This window comes from Rhineura floridana, chromosome 2 (genome assembly GCF_030035675.1).
Source record: "Rhineura floridana isolate rRhiFlo1 chromosome 2, rRhiFlo1.hap2, whole genome shotgun sequence".
Classification (NCBI taxonomy): Eukaryota; Metazoa; Chordata; class Lepidosauria; order Squamata; family Rhineuridae; genus Rhineura; species Rhineura floridana.
The window spans coordinates 131,030,551-131,048,516 of record NC_084481.1 but is presented as its reverse complement, the minus strand read 5'-3'; the positions used below and the strand labels follow the sequence as shown (position 1 = coordinate 131,048,516).

The following is a 17,966-nucleotide window of genomic DNA, read 5'->3' as shown; positions in this document are numbered from 1 at the left end:
AAAGGGCAGGCATCTCCCCAAGTAGGCATATCTTCCCAAAGCAAGTGAACTTCATGAGAGTTCAAAAAGTGGAAATGTTGGGGTGGGGGATTGCCCTACAGGCTTAATATTCTAAAAATAATTCAAAATGCTATTTTTACTGTTTACTTTCAAAGGCCACATTCACAGCTTACATTTATTTCATTATTATTCCACTTTAAACATTAATGGCTTCCCCCAAAGAATCCTGGGAAGTGTAGTTTGTGAAGGGTGCAGAGAGTTGTTAAGAGACTCCTATTCACTGAGCTACAATTCCTAGAGTGGTTTAACAGTCAGCCCCTCTTCCTAGAGAACTCTGGAAATTGTAGCTCTGTGAGGGAGAATAGGAGTCTCCTAACAACTCTCAGCACCCTTCATAAACTACACTTCCCAGGATTCTTTGGGGGAAGTCATGACTGTTTAATGGGATAAATGTAAGCTGCGAATGTGGTCAAAGTTCCTGGGAAAGCATTGGGCAGTCAGGATAACAACATGACTTGTCCCAACTGCTAAATACTTGGAGAAAATTATTTATTCATTCAAGCTTTATGGAAAAGGAGAATGTAAAGCATGAAAAAAAAACAGCTAGGACACGCAGCAGGGCAAAATACTTGAGAATATTTCTTTAGTTATGTGCTACATATACTATGATATATATACACAAACAAACACAGGACACTCTAAGCCTTCTTAACATACTACTGAAGTTATGCAGTATGCCGAATCTTTTAAATTTATGATAGTTTCATAGAATGAAGGCTCAACAATTAAAACCAAAAGCTTAGTCTCATGCTGGTCTTTAATCTTAATAGCACATCTATGCAGTTAACCCCAAATAAAAATATACATCTATTTTTCACTGGCTGTCTATCCAACATACAAAACAGTGGTACTAGTATTTGCATAGGAAGACTGATTTGCTTTTGGAGTACTAAATAGTTAAAGAGCTTATTACATTTCATTGTGATATAGACCCAGTACAATTATAGACATCCACCTTTCATATCACTGACAAGCTGGTAAAAAAAGCTGGAAAGTCTTGAGATTGGCATGGCAGGAAATGACAACAAGGAATAAACTTTCCCCAAAATTCTCCTCAGAATTCTTCTCTGCAAGTTTTGATATCAAATATTCTCCAGATACTTTCTTTGGAATATGCAGACATTTGATATTTCCTGCCTGCATTTGACATTTATATCCAGTGCCAATATCTGATAGTTGATGACACACACAGGCATTTAGTTTATTAGTTTCTGTCAGATGAAATATATGCATATAATAACCATATATTAATTTACTTATATAGTCATACAACTGGATTTAATGTATGGAATTTGTTGCAACAAGCTGTGGCTATGGCCATTGGCTTTCATAGCTTGAAAAGGAGATTAGACAAATTAATTATCTCCATCAGCAGCAATTAGCCCTGATAGCTAAAATCTCCATATTAAGCAGCACATGTCTTTGAAATCAAATTGAGGACAACAACTGACAGAGGATTATTTTCTTCCTACTCTGCTTGTCAACTTTCTGGAGCATCTGACTGGTCACTAATGGAAACAGAATGCTGGGCTAGATGGGTCCTTCATAGGACCCAGCAGGGCTCATATTCTTATGAAATGCAGTATCAGTCAATAGTTGATGGTATCTGACAAGTGATATGCAGCAGCGATCTGACATGCAGCTGTGATCACTACTTGCCAACCAACATGTGGTAGAAGCCACTTTCTGACAGTATCTGACAGATGTCATACCATTTCTCTGATACCATTAGCAGTTGTTAACTAATATGACAATGTATTTCAGGGGAGGGGAACTTTGGGCCTCCAGATGTTGCTGAACTATACCTCCCATCATTCCAGGCAACTGCCATCCTCCTGGGGTTGATGGGAGTTGTAGTTCAGCCAACATCTGAAGGCCCAAAGTTTCACCAACCCTGATGCATTTCCTAGGCTAAACATTAACAGGCATGAGAAACAAATACCTGCAGAGCTAAGTATTTGCTTTTGGCACCCTAGCAAAACCTTTGGGGTTATGTTCCTAATAGTAATGTTGCAATGCAAGCTCCATCCACTGTGTGAAAGATGGAATCCTCTGCTTATCAAGTACTCATATCAAATGCAAGGATTTTATGCTTTGTAGGATTGGCAGTAACACACACACACACACACACAAACAAACAAAACCGGTCATAAACCAGCAGAATTTGGTACACTGAAGACCATGTTTTTAAACATGCTAAACTTTATGTTGGACTGTGCCAAGATGGGCTAATTGCTTGTCCCTTCTTTCTTCCCCCGCTCCTGGAAAATATGTATGCCGCTGCTTCTCTACTGGAAGAGAGCTGCTTACTTAGAGAGCAGCAGCATCACTTCCTACTGATGCCATTCAAATTGGCTGATTGAGAGAAGCTACTCTTGGGTGACTATAGAAACTGGAAAATAAAGAAAAAGGAATCAGGTAAGTTCTGGTGCTGTTTAGGAAACAAAGAAGTCAAAACCTGCAGGATAAAGCAAGCACTATGAATTGCATAGCATGTTAAAGTGTGCAGTAGCAAAAAACCCTCTAAGTCCAAGGTACATTTATTTGTGATTTAATGACATTTATTGAAAGGGATGGAATTTTTCATGAGTCAGTGTGTTTAGATCAAGACTCTTGTTGGCATTGGTTAAAAAACCCAAGAATTTTAATTTAATTTAATTTAATTTAATTACTTCAGTGACTACTTACCTAGTCGCTGGAATGTTGATCAGTTCTGCAAGTAAGAGCCAGAAGAGAGCTATTCATGTTGATCTGTGTGTGTACATATATATATTTAAAGTAATTATTAATATTGTTGCATTGTTTTAAAAAAAGAACACAGGAATCATGATGTTGTCAAGACTTAAGTCATAAGTCTAAAATTATTCTGCTACATATTCTTCAGTAAATTTCTCTTTAAAAGATTTCCTTCCAAGCTCATTTTTGCATATTAAGCTTTAGTGGGAAAAGAAGTTGACTGAATAAATGAACCTGGATTTTGAAGTAACAGTATTTATGTATGTATTTATTTTTAAAAGATTTATTCCACTTTTCCATTGTAAAAAAGTTCTTACAGTAGCCCACTGAAACATTCAAAGTCGCAACAAGAAAAACATCCTAAACCTAACAATACTACAAAGCTGTTCACTTTATGGTTTAAGCAGCTATTCTCACAGCATAATACTATGTACGCTTACTTGGTTGTTAACACCCATATTTTGAAGTAAACATGGATAGGACTGCACTAGGGTTGCCAGGTTCAATCCCTGAGACTGATTCTGTATCTTTAGAAGAAGAGAAAGTCAGCCAAGTGCAGGTGTTCTTGCAACCCTGTAATGGGAAAAACCACAAGGTGGAATTCTCCCTTCCCCCTGCATAACTTTTAAAGATACACAACACCTCTTGATTGCCAGGCCCAGCCTCCAAGAGGTCTTGTGTATCTTTAAAAGTTGTGCAGGGGGGAGGGAGAATTCCACCTTGTGGTTTTTCCCATTACAGGGTTGCAAGAACACCTGCACTTGGCTGACTTTCTTTTCTCCTAAAGATACAGGATCAGTCTCAGGGATTGAACCTGGCAACCCTAGACTGCACTGCTAAGTAATCAGTTTCTCACATGCTTAAATGCTATTTGCCCTGTAGTCATCTTGCAGTGATTAATCTGATCTTTGATTGCATATGCTGATTGTTGGATAATCCTAGCTGTGACAAGTAGGAAGAATTGAGAGCTAAATTTGTAGTGAGTTCACAGTTTGTGATTTCTCTCTGTGTAGGGTGTATGATAAATCCAGCCTCTGACCTTTGCTTGTCTGCTGAGTAATTGCAGATTAGTCCATTCCAGATTTTATTTTAGGCTAGAAAGACTGGGGCACTCTGGGAAAAGAACAAGCAAGTGGATGGATATATGCTTTCTTGGGGACAGTGACATTAAATTCTCCAGTGTGTTTAGCCTTCCTTCCCAGCTTGAATGTATGAATGCACTCATGGCATGGCTTAATACAGGAGTCGCCAACATGGTGCCAGCAAGTGCCAAGGCACCTGCAAAGTCCTCCATTGGTGTTCACAGGAAGGGACTCCAGACTCTGTGCTTTCCTTTTTTTAAAAAAAGAAGTCTCCAGAAAATTATGAAGTAAAATGTACAGGTACCCTTCTAAGCAATTTCTGGAAAATAAACCAGCCTGGCTGCTCCTGCCTGTCAGTGTTTGTAGCCAGTGAATGAATTCAGAGCTGTGGTTGATAAGTGAGTTGTTTGGACACCAGACAATAGGAATCCCTGGGGTCCTAAAGAGTTTCTGTTTCCCCCTTCTCTTTAGTGCCCTTTTCCTGCTTCTGTCTTATTTTTTCCATAGTTAGCAACCTGGATACATCTTTCCTGTGGTGGGTTTGTCTGATATCAGGTACTACCAAAGTTATTTTCTGCAAATGCTACTACCCAAAAATGCAGATAGATGTTAAAGAATCCCTTCCCCAAATGGCCAATACAAAATGTGAAACTGTGCAAAGAGGACTGTGCATGTATCCTGTTGATATCCAGGCATTTGTTTTGAATCTACTGTATACAGTAATACCTTGCATTAACATACTCAATGGGACCAGAGTGAGTACATAAACCGAAAATGTCCTTAAAGTGAAGCACTACCTTTTACAGTAAAACTTTTTTACCTCTCCTTCATGCGGAGCCTCAAAGCCCCGCTCTAAAGCCTCTGCTGCTGTGCTGCCGCGCCTCCCAGCTGATCACGATCGCGCCTCCCAGCTGATTTGTGGTGGCGCAATTGTGTCTATTTCCACCCCCACGCGCTAAAGCCTCTGCTGCTGTGCTGCATTTCTGGAGAAATACAGGCATATGAAGCATGTACGTTATAGCGAGGCGACGTTAAGTGAAGCGACGTTAAGTGGGGTATGCCTGTAGTTAACTGTATTGTTAACTTTAGAACTGTACAAATCACAAATAAACCAAATTGGGCCGATTTGAGCCTATTGGTATCCTGTCCAAATTGGGTTGAAGCAGCTACAAATCTCAACAGTGCAGATAAGCTAGTCCCAGATCGATTTGTAGAGATTTGTACAGATCTGTACCTAAAAACAGTCTCTAGTGAACCAGGACAGGGTGTCACTGAAATGGAGCAATTACACCACCATAAAGGAGAATACTAGGATGGAGAGAGAGAGAGAGGAAGGCTAGAATACTGTCACCCCACCCAACACTCTCCAATCACAGTGCTTGGAAGGGACAAAACCTTAACATGTAGAAATCTTGTCTAAGTGCTGTCTCTGGTGGGGGCTGGGTGGCATTTGTTTAGCTTGTGTGTACTTTCTGTTCTTTCCAAATCAATCCTAGTCCCATCCTTTATATACCTTTTATAGCTGCAGTCAGTCAAGGCCCCACCCTTCCAGGCCAGGTGGAAAGAGCCCAGCAAGCAGGGAGAGGGTTTTGCAGGTCTTACAGTCAAGGTGGTCCCCAAACTTCATTTCCCTATGTGCAAATTATCTCCATGGTGCTGCCAACCCATGCCTGCCTGATGCTACCTACATGTTTCTGGTATTACAAACCTAATTTTTTTAAAAAAACGTTCTTTCCCCCCAAAAAATATTGAAGGAAGGAACAGGGGCAACACAGGAGCATGAGAAATGGCACAACTGAACATTCACAATCTTTTTTTTTTAACTATTTTGGAAAACACAACATTTAAAAGTGGTTAGCATGAAATCCGCTGGAGCTACCCACCTAAAATCAGGCAGGGTCAATTCCCTCTAAAGGGGCTACCCTGTCCCCAAATGTCATGGCCCTGTACAAAAGAACAAAGCTGTTATGTCCATTTTAATTTTAAAACATTTTAAATTCTAAAGGTGGCTAGCATGAAAAGCACCTGCAATTTGGCAGGTTTACTCCCCTACATAGCAGCTACCATGTCTCCAAATTTCACGTCTCTATGTCAAAAAACAAGAAAGTGATGGCTGTTTCGGTTTTACAATGTAAGTCAATGGGATTTCCAGGGAACTGTAATATCTGGATTGTGATCCAGATCTGAATTGAGTCCGATCAGATTCAAATCTGTCCAGACAGGATTGGGTCTGGTCTGTATTTACAAACCGGAGCCACAAATTGGATGGGGCAGGGACACGTGCACAGCCCTAGTTAACTTACAGTGCAAAGATATACATGCTACTTCAGAAATACATCTCTTTGAGAGTGGGTACAGGATTATTATTATTATTGATTTATATACCACTTTAAGGTAATCCTTTGCTATACTCTCTCTAATTTTGTGTTAAGCCATGCCTTCCATAGCAGCCATTTTGTGACTGGTACCCTCAACACTCTCTCAAAATTCAAAATGTGCCCCCTCATCCAAAAAGGCTGGCGACCCCCGACAACAGAAAGGCTCCACATACAGTGGGACATAATACAGGCCTGCCCACATTTGACCCGCAAGTCAACCAGCTATATACGATAGGCCTCCAGTAACTCAAGTATCCTACAGGTTTTGCTGTCTTCTAAGGCCATATTTTTTATGTTGAGGGCCACATTCCATTGGGGGAAAATGATCAGAGGGCACATACTGCCAGTGTGTGGAGCCAAAATCAAAAGTGGACAAGCCCAGAGGTACTCCCATCCATACTTACACACAAACATCCATCCATATTCACCCATCATTCTGTCTCACTCGCTCTCTCTCACACCCCTTTATTCCCCCCACTGATATCCTATCCAGAGATTACCCCACGTGAACAGGCTCCCTTTCAAAACAGCTATAGAGCCTGTAATCAATAACTCTGTAACTCTGCCTTCAGAACCATCAAAACCATTTTTGATTCCACTTGTTGATGCTCCTTATTGATTTCTTACTCTGTCTGCAGCTTGCCATAACATGTAATATAGACCTAGAGAGGTGAAAAGGGGAAGAGGGGAATAATCTCTGGTGCTGCAGAGAACAGAAGGAAAGTTGCAGTGGCAGGGGAAAGAGGGAAGCGTCCCCCCTCTGATGCTCCAGCCTGCTGATTAGCAGGGGGGCTGGTGACAGAGCCCAATGGCTCACAGGGAGGCAGTTTTCCGTTTTGGGGAAAACTACAACCCCCACATGCCATTGGACTACATCACCCTAGAATCTAGGACAGGGTGAGCAACTTTTTTTTCTATCAAGGGCCACATTCACAAGAGGGCAATCTGTGTGGGGCTGCATGCCAGTGATGGGGTGGAGAATAGATAAGCCAGCTGTGGCTAGCAAACCCACCCTCTTCCCCTCTCTTTTTGACATCTCCACCCCCCTGCTCTTTCGCTTTCTATGTCTCCAACCAGCAGGGGAGAAAGAGATTGCTCTTGCCAAAAGTCTGAAGTGATTACTTGTGGGGGACTTTTGAAGTTAGACCAAGGGGAGCATGCAGCCCTAGGACCTCAGGTTGCCCACCTCTCATCCAGGGGCTGCTGCAAACAGATCGTCAAGCATTTAGCAGGCCACAATTCATGGCAGATAGACTTTGTTCATCTTAGTGTGCTACAAGTTGTGCATAAATGTCCTAGCAATGTGGATGGACTTCTAAGTGATTGCAACCCTTAAAACTAGTTGTACCCCTAGACACACCTAGCAGATAGTGCAGCACAGAATATGGTGGGCATGGTAGCAGGGAGGATATTATGTGAAGGTATGCAATGTGCAGAGGTGTGGGGATTAGTACAGAGACATAAGGATATGAAGGAGGCCAGCAGATCAGATTCCAACATGGTACATATGATCTCAGCATGGTGAGGGTAATGGAAGATTGTGGGTTTCCAGACCAGGGATATGGGGCTCAATAGGTCATAGCATGTATGCATTGATTCCCTTTTTGTCTATTTAATTAATAAATATGCACATACCTGTGATCCTAAAGTAAGTTAGGGCCAACTACACATAATGTTAATAACATGGTTTGTCTTTCATAAATAGCCAGTGCAGGGGGTGGGGATGAACTGGATCAGGATCCTGGAATGCAGGGATGGGGGCCCCTAACCCTTTCCCCCAGTCCCAATTCGGATTGGGTCCTCCACTCCTGCTATATAGCAAGCATGGGGCCTTGATCAAGACTGGAACCACATGCAGGCAAAGGATTAAAGATTCCCTATCTTCATGCCAGGGTCCAGCTCTGGATAGCCCCCCTCCCCGCATTGACTATTTGTGAAAGAAAAAGACTGCACACAAAGGCAAACCACATGATTAATGTCAGATGTTGTTTAGCTCACAATTGACAAAGCAGTTAGCCAAGTCCAAGTTGTTGGACAGACTAAATATATAACCCAAGCTTTTCAGCTGGAATGTTAAAACTGGAAGTGAGATGAGACCCTAATGGTTCAACACAATCACTTTCTAACAGAGATGCTAGGAGTGATGCTAGGTGTCCCAATCTTGATCAGGGCCCTTGTGTCTGCTATTTGTATGGGAGTTCCCTAGCACCTCTTTGTTAGACAAAGCAAAGCAAAGTATTTTACTTTTGTTTAAAAAAAACATATAAGAACACTCTCTTGGGCTATTCAATCAACATTTTAATTATGGATATGAAAACTTTTTAAGGACACCCCCCCCCCCGGAGATATGCAGTCAGCTAGAGTTCTCCTGAGGACATTCTGTACGTAGTATGGTCACTGGTCTGTCACTGCTGATTTTCATTTGCATCACCTGAATGTTTCCATAGCAGCAGAAATTACATTTCTCAGAGAAAGCTGTCAGGATCAGAGATGTTTGGTGGCACTTTAGTTTAATGATAAAATGGATTCTTGATGATATTAAAGAAAAAAAATTAAATCTGATTCATTTCTCACATGGAGTCGATTCAAATCAATATAGGTGCAATCACCGGAAATTACTAACTTTATTAAAAATTGGGGAGGCTACAAGATATTTGACATAATCAGGTATTTAGACAATTGAATGGAATTAAATTCTTATCAGGCAATCCTATGATCCATATAATCTATTTTAGGGAATTATTTTTTTTAAATGCTGGGCACTGGTAAGAGCAAGTATTAAATTTACTTGACAGGACTGAACTATTTAGGGACTAAAAATTAATTTGTTAGACACAGGAGTGATTTTAGACCCTGTGTGTGGGGGAAATATATTGTGTGAATCATTAAATTCTATGGACCAGCTCACCAACAGATCCATGAAAAAAATCTTGAACTCCAAAGCAATCTCTGAATTGGACTGAATCTGTTCGGGAGGAATCATGGGACAAATCTGATACAGTGGTTATATAAATGCCTCAGTAAACCTCTTACACATATTAAGATCACATTTCACCTGAAAGCTTCCAACATAGGAACCTGCCTTATACTGGGTCAGACCATTGATCCATCCAGTTCAGTATTTCCTACACTGACCGGAAGTGGCTCTCCAGGATTTCAGGCAGGAAATCTCTCCCAGCCCTATCCGGAGATGCCAGGGATTGAACCTGGGACTTTCTGCATGCAAGCAGATGTTCTGCTACTCAGCTATGGCCCTTCAAAGAGTTAGCAAGCTGTCAATATCAACACATATCAGAGCATTCAGAAGAGTGGCCACATGCATAGATTAATCAACTCACCACCATTTTTAAAAATGGATGTGTGGATCAGTCATAACTCTTGTGTGTTACCATACCAAACATTTCCCCATGTACATGATATTGCAAATTCTTCCTGCAAAATTCTAATAATTGAAGTAGCCCTTACTCCCGTATTTAAATTATGCAATTTGTAAATTATACAGTCTATAGACATACATTACAATGAAGTGTACTGGATACTGAGGTACAGACGCACTCAAGTCATTTGATAGCTAGTCTTCATTTATTATTATTATTTTATTTAGTCAATGTATAGACCACTTACTATACATAAAATATTCAGCTAGGGTCATCCAGGGTCTTGGGTGGTCTTAGTCCCCTTACATTTTTGGAGCAGGGTCCAGCAGGGTCCCTATGTCTCCAGCATCCTATGAGCAATAAGCATGAAAGGGGAGAGTGTTAGCCACTGAGAAGAGTCTTTTAATATGCTCCCTTGTTCTTTCCTGCTGATTGAAGCCAGAGTGAAAGGAGAGCGAACACAGTTTCATCTTTATGTAATTAAACCCAGATACTCTTCCCCTTTGTGCTTATTGGCTCCTAGGGATGTCTGTTGTTGTGGGAGAAGGCATTAGCAAGGATCTCATTCTCAACCCAGCAACAAAAAACACAAAAACAGAAAAAAGGATGGGAGGGGGCATGGCTGTGACTATCAGGAAGGGACCCTGCACTTCTGAATTTGTCACTACACCACTGCACACAGCACATAAACTATGAAAAAATAAACCCAATTTGGATCGGTTGAAAAGAGGATTAGACAAAGTTATGAAGGACAGGGCTATCGATGGCTACTATCATCATCATCATCATCATCATTTACTACCCCCCTTCACCCAAAGGTCCCAGGTGAGTTACAATTATTTTAAAATACAAAATTGAAAACAATTTTTTAAAAACCTACTGGCTAACGATGGCTAAGTTCTACATCTACTGTCAGAGGCAGTGTGTCTCTAAATACCAGAGTCTGACAATCACAAGTGAGGAGACTGCTATTACACTCAAGTCATGCTTGTAGATTTCCCATAGGCACCTGGGTGGCCACTTAAACAACAGGATGCTGGATGATTATTAAATTAATTGTTGTTTTCCCCAAAAGAGTCTCAAAGTAATTTACAACAACTAACTGGGCTCTTGGTCTAATAAAGCTCAATCTCTACCATCTGTCACCATCACGCTCTTCACATGTTGGACAGTGACTATCTTCAGTGAGAAGCTTGCTCTTCTCATGTAGGATCCCTGCTTGATTTAGAATTCTGGAAAATCAGGATCCTAAGTTTTATGCAAAGCCTACACAAGACTCGTTGCTTTAGACAGTTGCCTCCAACTTGTTTGGTTAGCATGCTTGTTCCTACTTCCTCCTCCACATGATGTTAACTGTGTGGAAAAACAAATGCCAGACGACAGCTACGCAATTAGCCCATGACTGGGTAGAAAGTGGGTTTATTTTATGTGCACATATGGTGTGGGATGCATTTAGGGATGGGGGAGAAATTAGATTCAGCTTGCATTTAAAGCTGAATCTAGCAAATTAGCACTTTCTGAAACAATATGAGAACCGAAACACAGCCATCCTTTGAAATTTGCACTTAATCAAATTTTGCTATACAGTTCTGCAACCAACCAGCGTTTACCAAAATGCATATATTAGGGGAAGTGAGCATAAAAATGAATATGTTAGTGAAAATAACAGAAAAATGCATTAGATTAGAAATTGCTTGCAAAAATGTGTACATTAGTCAAAACTGCACACAAAAATGTGTTTAATTAGGTGATATTTGCACTAAAATGCTGAAGAATTTTCATGAGGATTTTTAAAAAGAAAATCATAAATTGCTGTAGATATGTGGAGAATTGAATTCAAGTAATGAGAAACTGAGGCAACCAAACTTGACAGATCCTTCCATCCCTAGATGCATGCATAGGTGTATACACCATTACCCTCCTTAACAGAAACTCAAAAAATTATAGGTGGATTTGTGGGACATGATATTACCCCAAGCCAATTCCAAAGTATCTTGGGGTAGTAAAATGCCCCACAACAAGCCACTTGCACCAGAAGAAGGAAAAGTAATTCTGCTTTTGTAGATCACTTTCTGTTTGAAAAGTGACATTCAGTCCCCCAATACTTTCCATCGGCTGGAGTAAAAAAAGTACCTCCAACACAGGATGGTTTGAGGAGGCATGACGTAGTACTAATGGGCAGAGCTTGGAAAATTACTTTTAAAAAGGAATAAATTACAAATACTACTACATGGCCGCAAAAAGGAATAAATTACCATTACAATTGTTCTGAAAGGAATTGATTACTTTACCGTTACTCAAAAGTAATCACTACAATTACACTTAAGTTACCTTAAAAAAATACAGTGCCTACAAGGTGCTGGCCTTGGCTACTGCACACTATGTCACCCAAAACAACATTAAAAATAAACACACACACACAGAGTTAGAATAATTATTTTTATCCATAAGATAACAGTGGTGGTCTCTCTGCTGGGAAGGGAGGTGGGGAGGGAGGCAGAGGCCACTACTCAGATCTTTGCACGTCAAATCAAGTGCAACCCCCTCCACACACACTCTCAGCCAGCAAGCGTAATCTCTCTCACTTAACCACCTCCCACACCCTGCCGTGCCACCCACACAAACAAACATTTTCCCCTGAGATGCAAAAAGGTTAAAACACTGCAAATACAGCAAAGTAGCCAGGGAGGGTGGCAGAGGCTGCTTTGCATGCCGAGTGCAAACATAGTGTGTGTGTGTACACACACACACACACACACACACACACGTTGTCATATTTCATCTCCACAGTTCTTTATCTCCATTCTGCTGCTTGCCTCCTTCTCCTCCTTTATCCGTGTTCTTGCCCTCTGACTCCTTTCTCCCTCCACTCTCTTCTTCTCCACCACCATCCATTTTTTAAAACACTTGGTTTCTCCACTCCACCCCCATCTCGCTCTCTGTCTCCTCCCTCGTTGCCTCCTACCCACCCACAGAGCATGAGGGAAGAGCAATGTTGCACAGAAGCTCAGTTTGACGCACATGATTTTTATCCACAAATCAGAGGAGCAGAAGACTTCCCCTGCTTCCCCCCAAGTAATGCCCAAAGGTAATGCTGGAAACATTACAATTACTCCTCAAAAGTAAAAAAATTACTCCTCATTCTATTACAATCAAAATGTAAAGAAATTACCCACTCATTCCTCAAAAAAGTAATAAATTACAAGTAATTCATTTTTTGTAACTAATTACTTCCAAGCTCTGGTAATGGGGGACTTCAATTATCTCGTTATCTGTTGGGAGAAAAATTCTGCCAAACAGAGCCCCTCCAAGAAATTCCTGATTTCTGTTGGAGACAACTTTCTCCTACAGAAAGTGGAGGAAGCAACTAGAGGATCCACTATCCTTGACTTGATTCTAACCAATAGAGATGACTTGGTGGATGAAGTGGCAGTTATGGGAACTCTGGGGGAAAGTGACCATGCTATACTTGAGTTCTTGATGTTAAAGGAAGCAAAAGCTGAGAGTAGCCATAAGTGTGCCCTGGACTTCAGGAAAGCCAGTTTTAATGAACTCAGAAGAATGGTAAGTAAGGTTAAGTGGCAAGCAACCCTAATGAGAAAAGTAGTCCAAGATGGGTGGGAGTTTCTAAAACAGGAAATTCTAAAGGCACAATGGCAAACAATTCCATAACAGAAAAAAGGGGGAACACAGCAGAAGCCTCCAGGGTGGCTTCACAGAAAGCTTAGAGATTACTATAATGTAGGTCTAAAGGTAAAGGTGTCCCCACACTTACAGCGTGAGTCGTTTCTGACTCTTAGGGTGATGTCTTGTGACGTTTACTAGGCAGACCGTATATATGGGGTGGGATTGCCAGTTCCTTCCCCGGCCTTTCTTTATCCCCCAGCATATGCCGGGTATTCATTTTACCGACCACGGATGGATGGAAGGCTGAGTGGACCTCGACCCCTTTTACCGGAGATTCGAGTAGTTTATAGCAACAGAATTATGGACCACAAAGTAAGCTTTACAAAATGTGCCCATGAAGCTTATTCCTGTGTCCCAGTTAATTTCTAAAGCATCTGAAGCCTGTTTCCAGATATAATATATGTATGTAGTTGCAAAGGTGTCTGGATATGGTATGGAAAGAACCACAGCTAACGTTACTTGAAGACTTTATAATGTAATAATCTCTAGTGTGTCAGATGCTACCAAGGTCATAATAAGAAATGTTAGGGAATGTATTTATGCTGAATGAAGTTAGGTAAGTCTTGATTCTGAAGTGGCCATGCTGAAGGCCCATTTATTCCAACTGTGGCTACAGAGTCTGGGCCCTAACAGGAGCAGTTCAACCCATGCTAACCTTACAAACATATTATACAGCCTGATTGCAGGTGTTGCCACCACTCACCATATGCTCAGAGGCACATGTTACCAAATTCTTCCAAGTGACACAGGAAGCGGATTGGTCTGTGAAAGACCAACCCAAATTGTATTTGCATTTTTACAAATTTGTAGGGTAGTACAATATCTCAGAGGAGGTCAGGTCTCCTGCTCCCCTGGCTCATTCTAGCAGTTTTCTGTGGCTGAAGCGGATTTTTAAAAATAGTCTAAAAATATCAATATTAATATCAGTATTTTCCAAAATATTGATATTAATATTGATATTTCAATCAAAATATCAATATTAATATCAGTTTGAGGAAAAGATTGATATTTTTAAAAAAACCTATGAAAAATGATATTTTAAGATTCTCAATATTAATATCAATATTTTTGCAGGAAAAAAACACAAATCAGTAATTATCATAAACAGTGAACATTGATCCTCTCCAAAGCAGTACCAGAAGGAAGTTTGACGGAGCAAAAATCAAACCGGCACTGAAATGTGGATCCAGTCCCTAATAGTTACATTCTTAAACCACAAGGGTTCTTTTGACTATTAGTGAATAACAACAATAATACATAATTTGCAACCAATTACATAGTATGCATTATATAGCATTTTATGATACAACCTTCCCTGTAACTTTTTCTGGTGGTGAGACAGTAATGTTGGTAGATTCTGGACCGTACTGCTTCCGAATTCTTGCATAAAGAGCTCTAACTTCCAATTCATGCTTCATGGCTGAAACAACAGTTTTAAAATTCGATAATGAAAATTAATTCTCTAGCATCTCTTACAACATGCAGAAGAAGTCTTGTTGGTATATGGACAAGTTATTAGAATAGTTGGATATGGAGATACAGTTAGTTGGGGCCTTTAGGACTGCAGTGAAGACTGGCATGCTGCTATAGCTATGGATGGAATTTTTTGAAAATCTTGATATCAAGCTTATACACATGAGTTTTTTTTTCTAATTCCCACCTCACTCTTTGTTCTGGATGAGAACTGAGTTGTGTTTTTTTACCAACTCCACTAAAAATACAAATAATTCTCATGTAATATACGATTGGATTACTGCAATGCACTCTATGTGGGAGTGCCTTTGAGGATGACCCAGAAGCTGCAGCTAGTGCAAAACACAGGGCATAACTGCTCACTGGGACAGAATATCACCATCATATTATGCTACTGCTGAAAGAATGGCTACCAATTAGCTACTGGGCAAAATTCAACGTGCCAGTTCTGGTATACAAAGCCCTTTGGAGCGGGAACAGGATACTGAAAAGATTGTCTCACCCTCATATAGCCAACCAATCATTGCACTTTTCAGAAGAGGTCCATTCTGCATGATGTTAGAATCGGGGCTGTAGTGTGATGACACCTACGCTCTAGAACTCACTCCTATTACATATCAGACAGGCACAGTCTATATTGTCTTTTCGGTGCCCATTGAAGACTTTCCTCTTTCAATAAGTCTTCTAAATGGAGGTTTTTATCCCAGTCGGGATCTGTATTGGATTTGAAATTGTTGTAGCAGTATTACAAGTTTTTTGGAATCGTGGTTGAATTTCTAAGCACCTCTCTATCATTGCTGGTGTTATGGGGAGTATGGAGAGCAGATGAAACTAGCAATACATTTCAGGTTGCATCCAATGATTGCATAAGCAAAAGACAGCTCACAAACCTGCTCCCCCCTTCCTCTCCTCCCCCTGCATTCTCCTTTATCCTCTCACAAATCTCTACTACAAGGACCAGTTCCAAAGGGGCCAGGTGGGGCCCTGGTCGAGGGCCCCTGGGACTACAGGGGCCCTCCGTTCCCCTTCTGTGATTTGCAGCAGGATTGCTGCAGCGGATTGCATGGCTAGAACTTTGGAGCTCCACCATTCCCTTGCTTAATCTACCTTTCTTGGCCGTTGTGAAGTTCCGCATGCAGCGCTGCCCTTAACCAAGATGGCGGCTGAGGTTTCCTTAAGGGGCTGAAGCCTCTGCCGCCATCTTGGCTGATGGCATGCATGCATGCTACACACATGCATCCCTGCCATAAGCCAAGATGGCGGCAGAGACTTCAGCCCCTTAGGGAAGCCTTGGCTGCCATGTTGGTTAAGGGCAGCACTGCGCGTGCAACCGCAGAACAGCTGGGAAAGGTAGGTTAAGCAAGGGAATGGCAGGGGCTCCAAAGCTCTTGCCATGCAATCTGTGGCAGTAATCCTGCCGCGAATTGTGGAAGGGGAGCGCCAGGGCCTGGGGCAGGCTTGTGCCCAAGGGCCCCGGCATGTCTGGGGCCAGCCCTGCCTACTACCCTAACAAATGTGCAAGTATGAAATAAAAAGTTTTAAAATAAACAGTTTTTGCACACTCAGTGTTAATAGCATGGGTTTGAACTAATTAAGTAAATATGATTCGCTATGACAAGTATGTGTTACAAAAAGTTGTTAGCTTGGTGCTTTTTAAAATTGTCTTTACTGTATTAAAAAACAGACAAAGAAACAAAACAATTTTTAATCATAAATATGACCGAAAAAAATATAGAAAGATACCTACAGTATGTGCAATATATAAATGACTTATCACAATCACCTTCTTAAGTGAATAATTATTTTATTCAGCTTTATTGATACTATAGCTGCAGAACTCTTGTAATCATTATTTAGGTCTATAAGAAGTAGCCAATGATAGATCTTTAGCAAATGTTTGTATAACTATAATTTTTATCTTATTCCACGATTCTGGTAAAGGCTTGTCTCTAAAAAAAAAATTCATTCATCATTGTTGATAATGGACCAAGTGGTAACCATGTGTTTTTAAGTTGTCTCAAACGTTTGCATTAATTCTGCACTTAATAAATTTCTTTGCTCAAATAATAAATAACCACACACATACACACTAGTAAAACATTTACTGGTGATAAAGATTTCCAAAGAAGAACAGCTGCAGCACTAGGGGACTGAAGAAGACCTGCCCTGGGAGTGACTCTCTGAGCATCTGGGTGCTTGCTGCTCACTCACTATCTCAAGACAGCTGAAGTCCCTGGTAAGTGCTGCAAGGACTGGACCCCCTGCCTGACCCTGGCTCCAGAGAGAGGCTGCAGTTAATCTTGTAGCCTCTTGCATCAGCTGTTGGCTAGATCAGGAGGCATAAAAGCCCAGCTGCCCTCAGGCAGCGGGTCTGCCGTCGCCGGAGTTGCCACTCAAGGGGTGACACCAAAGGGGCTTGCCTCTTGGGGATTCCCTTAGGGAGTCCCAAGGGTGAGGGCACTACCCCCCTTCTATTACCTTTTTTTCTTTGTTTTCTGTTAAACCAATCTAGAGGAGATTGGTGGTGGGGAGGGCGTGTGGTGCATGTGTAGTTCCTGCACAGGGTGAGAGCCTGTGCAGTAAAATGAATAATAGGAGAAAGTTGCCAGATACCTTCAGAGTAAGAGTCTGTAACTGGCAGAAGGCTGGCCCTCCCTGGGTGTGAGACAGGAGGGGGAGTAGATGAGCCCTGTGTGAACAAGTTTGAATGGGTATGACTGTTCCCAATTTTCGCAGAGGCCTACTGGGATAATTGGCTCCAGCAGGTTTTGTTGGTGGGCTTGTGTTGGGTCCATATCAGGTGTTTAGGAGGAGTCTTAGTATGGAGGAACATGGGTGATGCCTCCCCAATTTTCAGTGATCATGGGTACAGGGAAATATAGCCATGGGGTTGTGGTGAATTACCATAGAAGACGAGGGCAAGTCTATGTAGCCGGTCATGCTCTCGACCTTGTATTTGTCTCGAGAGGGGGAGGCAGTGATCTGAAAATGGGGGCCATTTCTTCGAACCCCGTGTCATGGTCAGATCACTATCTGGTGAACATGGACCTCTTATTGCCGCACACCCTCTGCAGGGGACAGGGACCTATTAGGATGGTCCGCCCCAGATGCCTGATGGAGCCAGAAGGATTCCTGACTGCGCTGGGAGATTTGGAGCTGTCTGAAGGTCGCCC

The 17,966-nt window shown here is 41.5% G+C and overlaps 1 protein-coding gene across 1 annotated transcript in view; it reads right to left on the bottom strand.

Annotated features, from left to right (window-relative positions):
- Positions 1–648: 648 nt before the first annotated feature.
- Positions 649–17,966, bottom strand: part of DCDC1 (doublecortin domain containing 1) — a 574,603-nt gene continuing 557,285 nt past the window's right edge. The window contains 3 exon segments of the mRNA XM_061610560.1: positions 649–2,452; positions 2,749–2,811; positions 14,631–14,740. Of these exon segments, the coding sequence (XP_061466544.1) occupies positions 2,749–2,811; positions 14,631–14,740 (173 nt within the window). The 3' untranslated portion in view covers positions 649–2,452.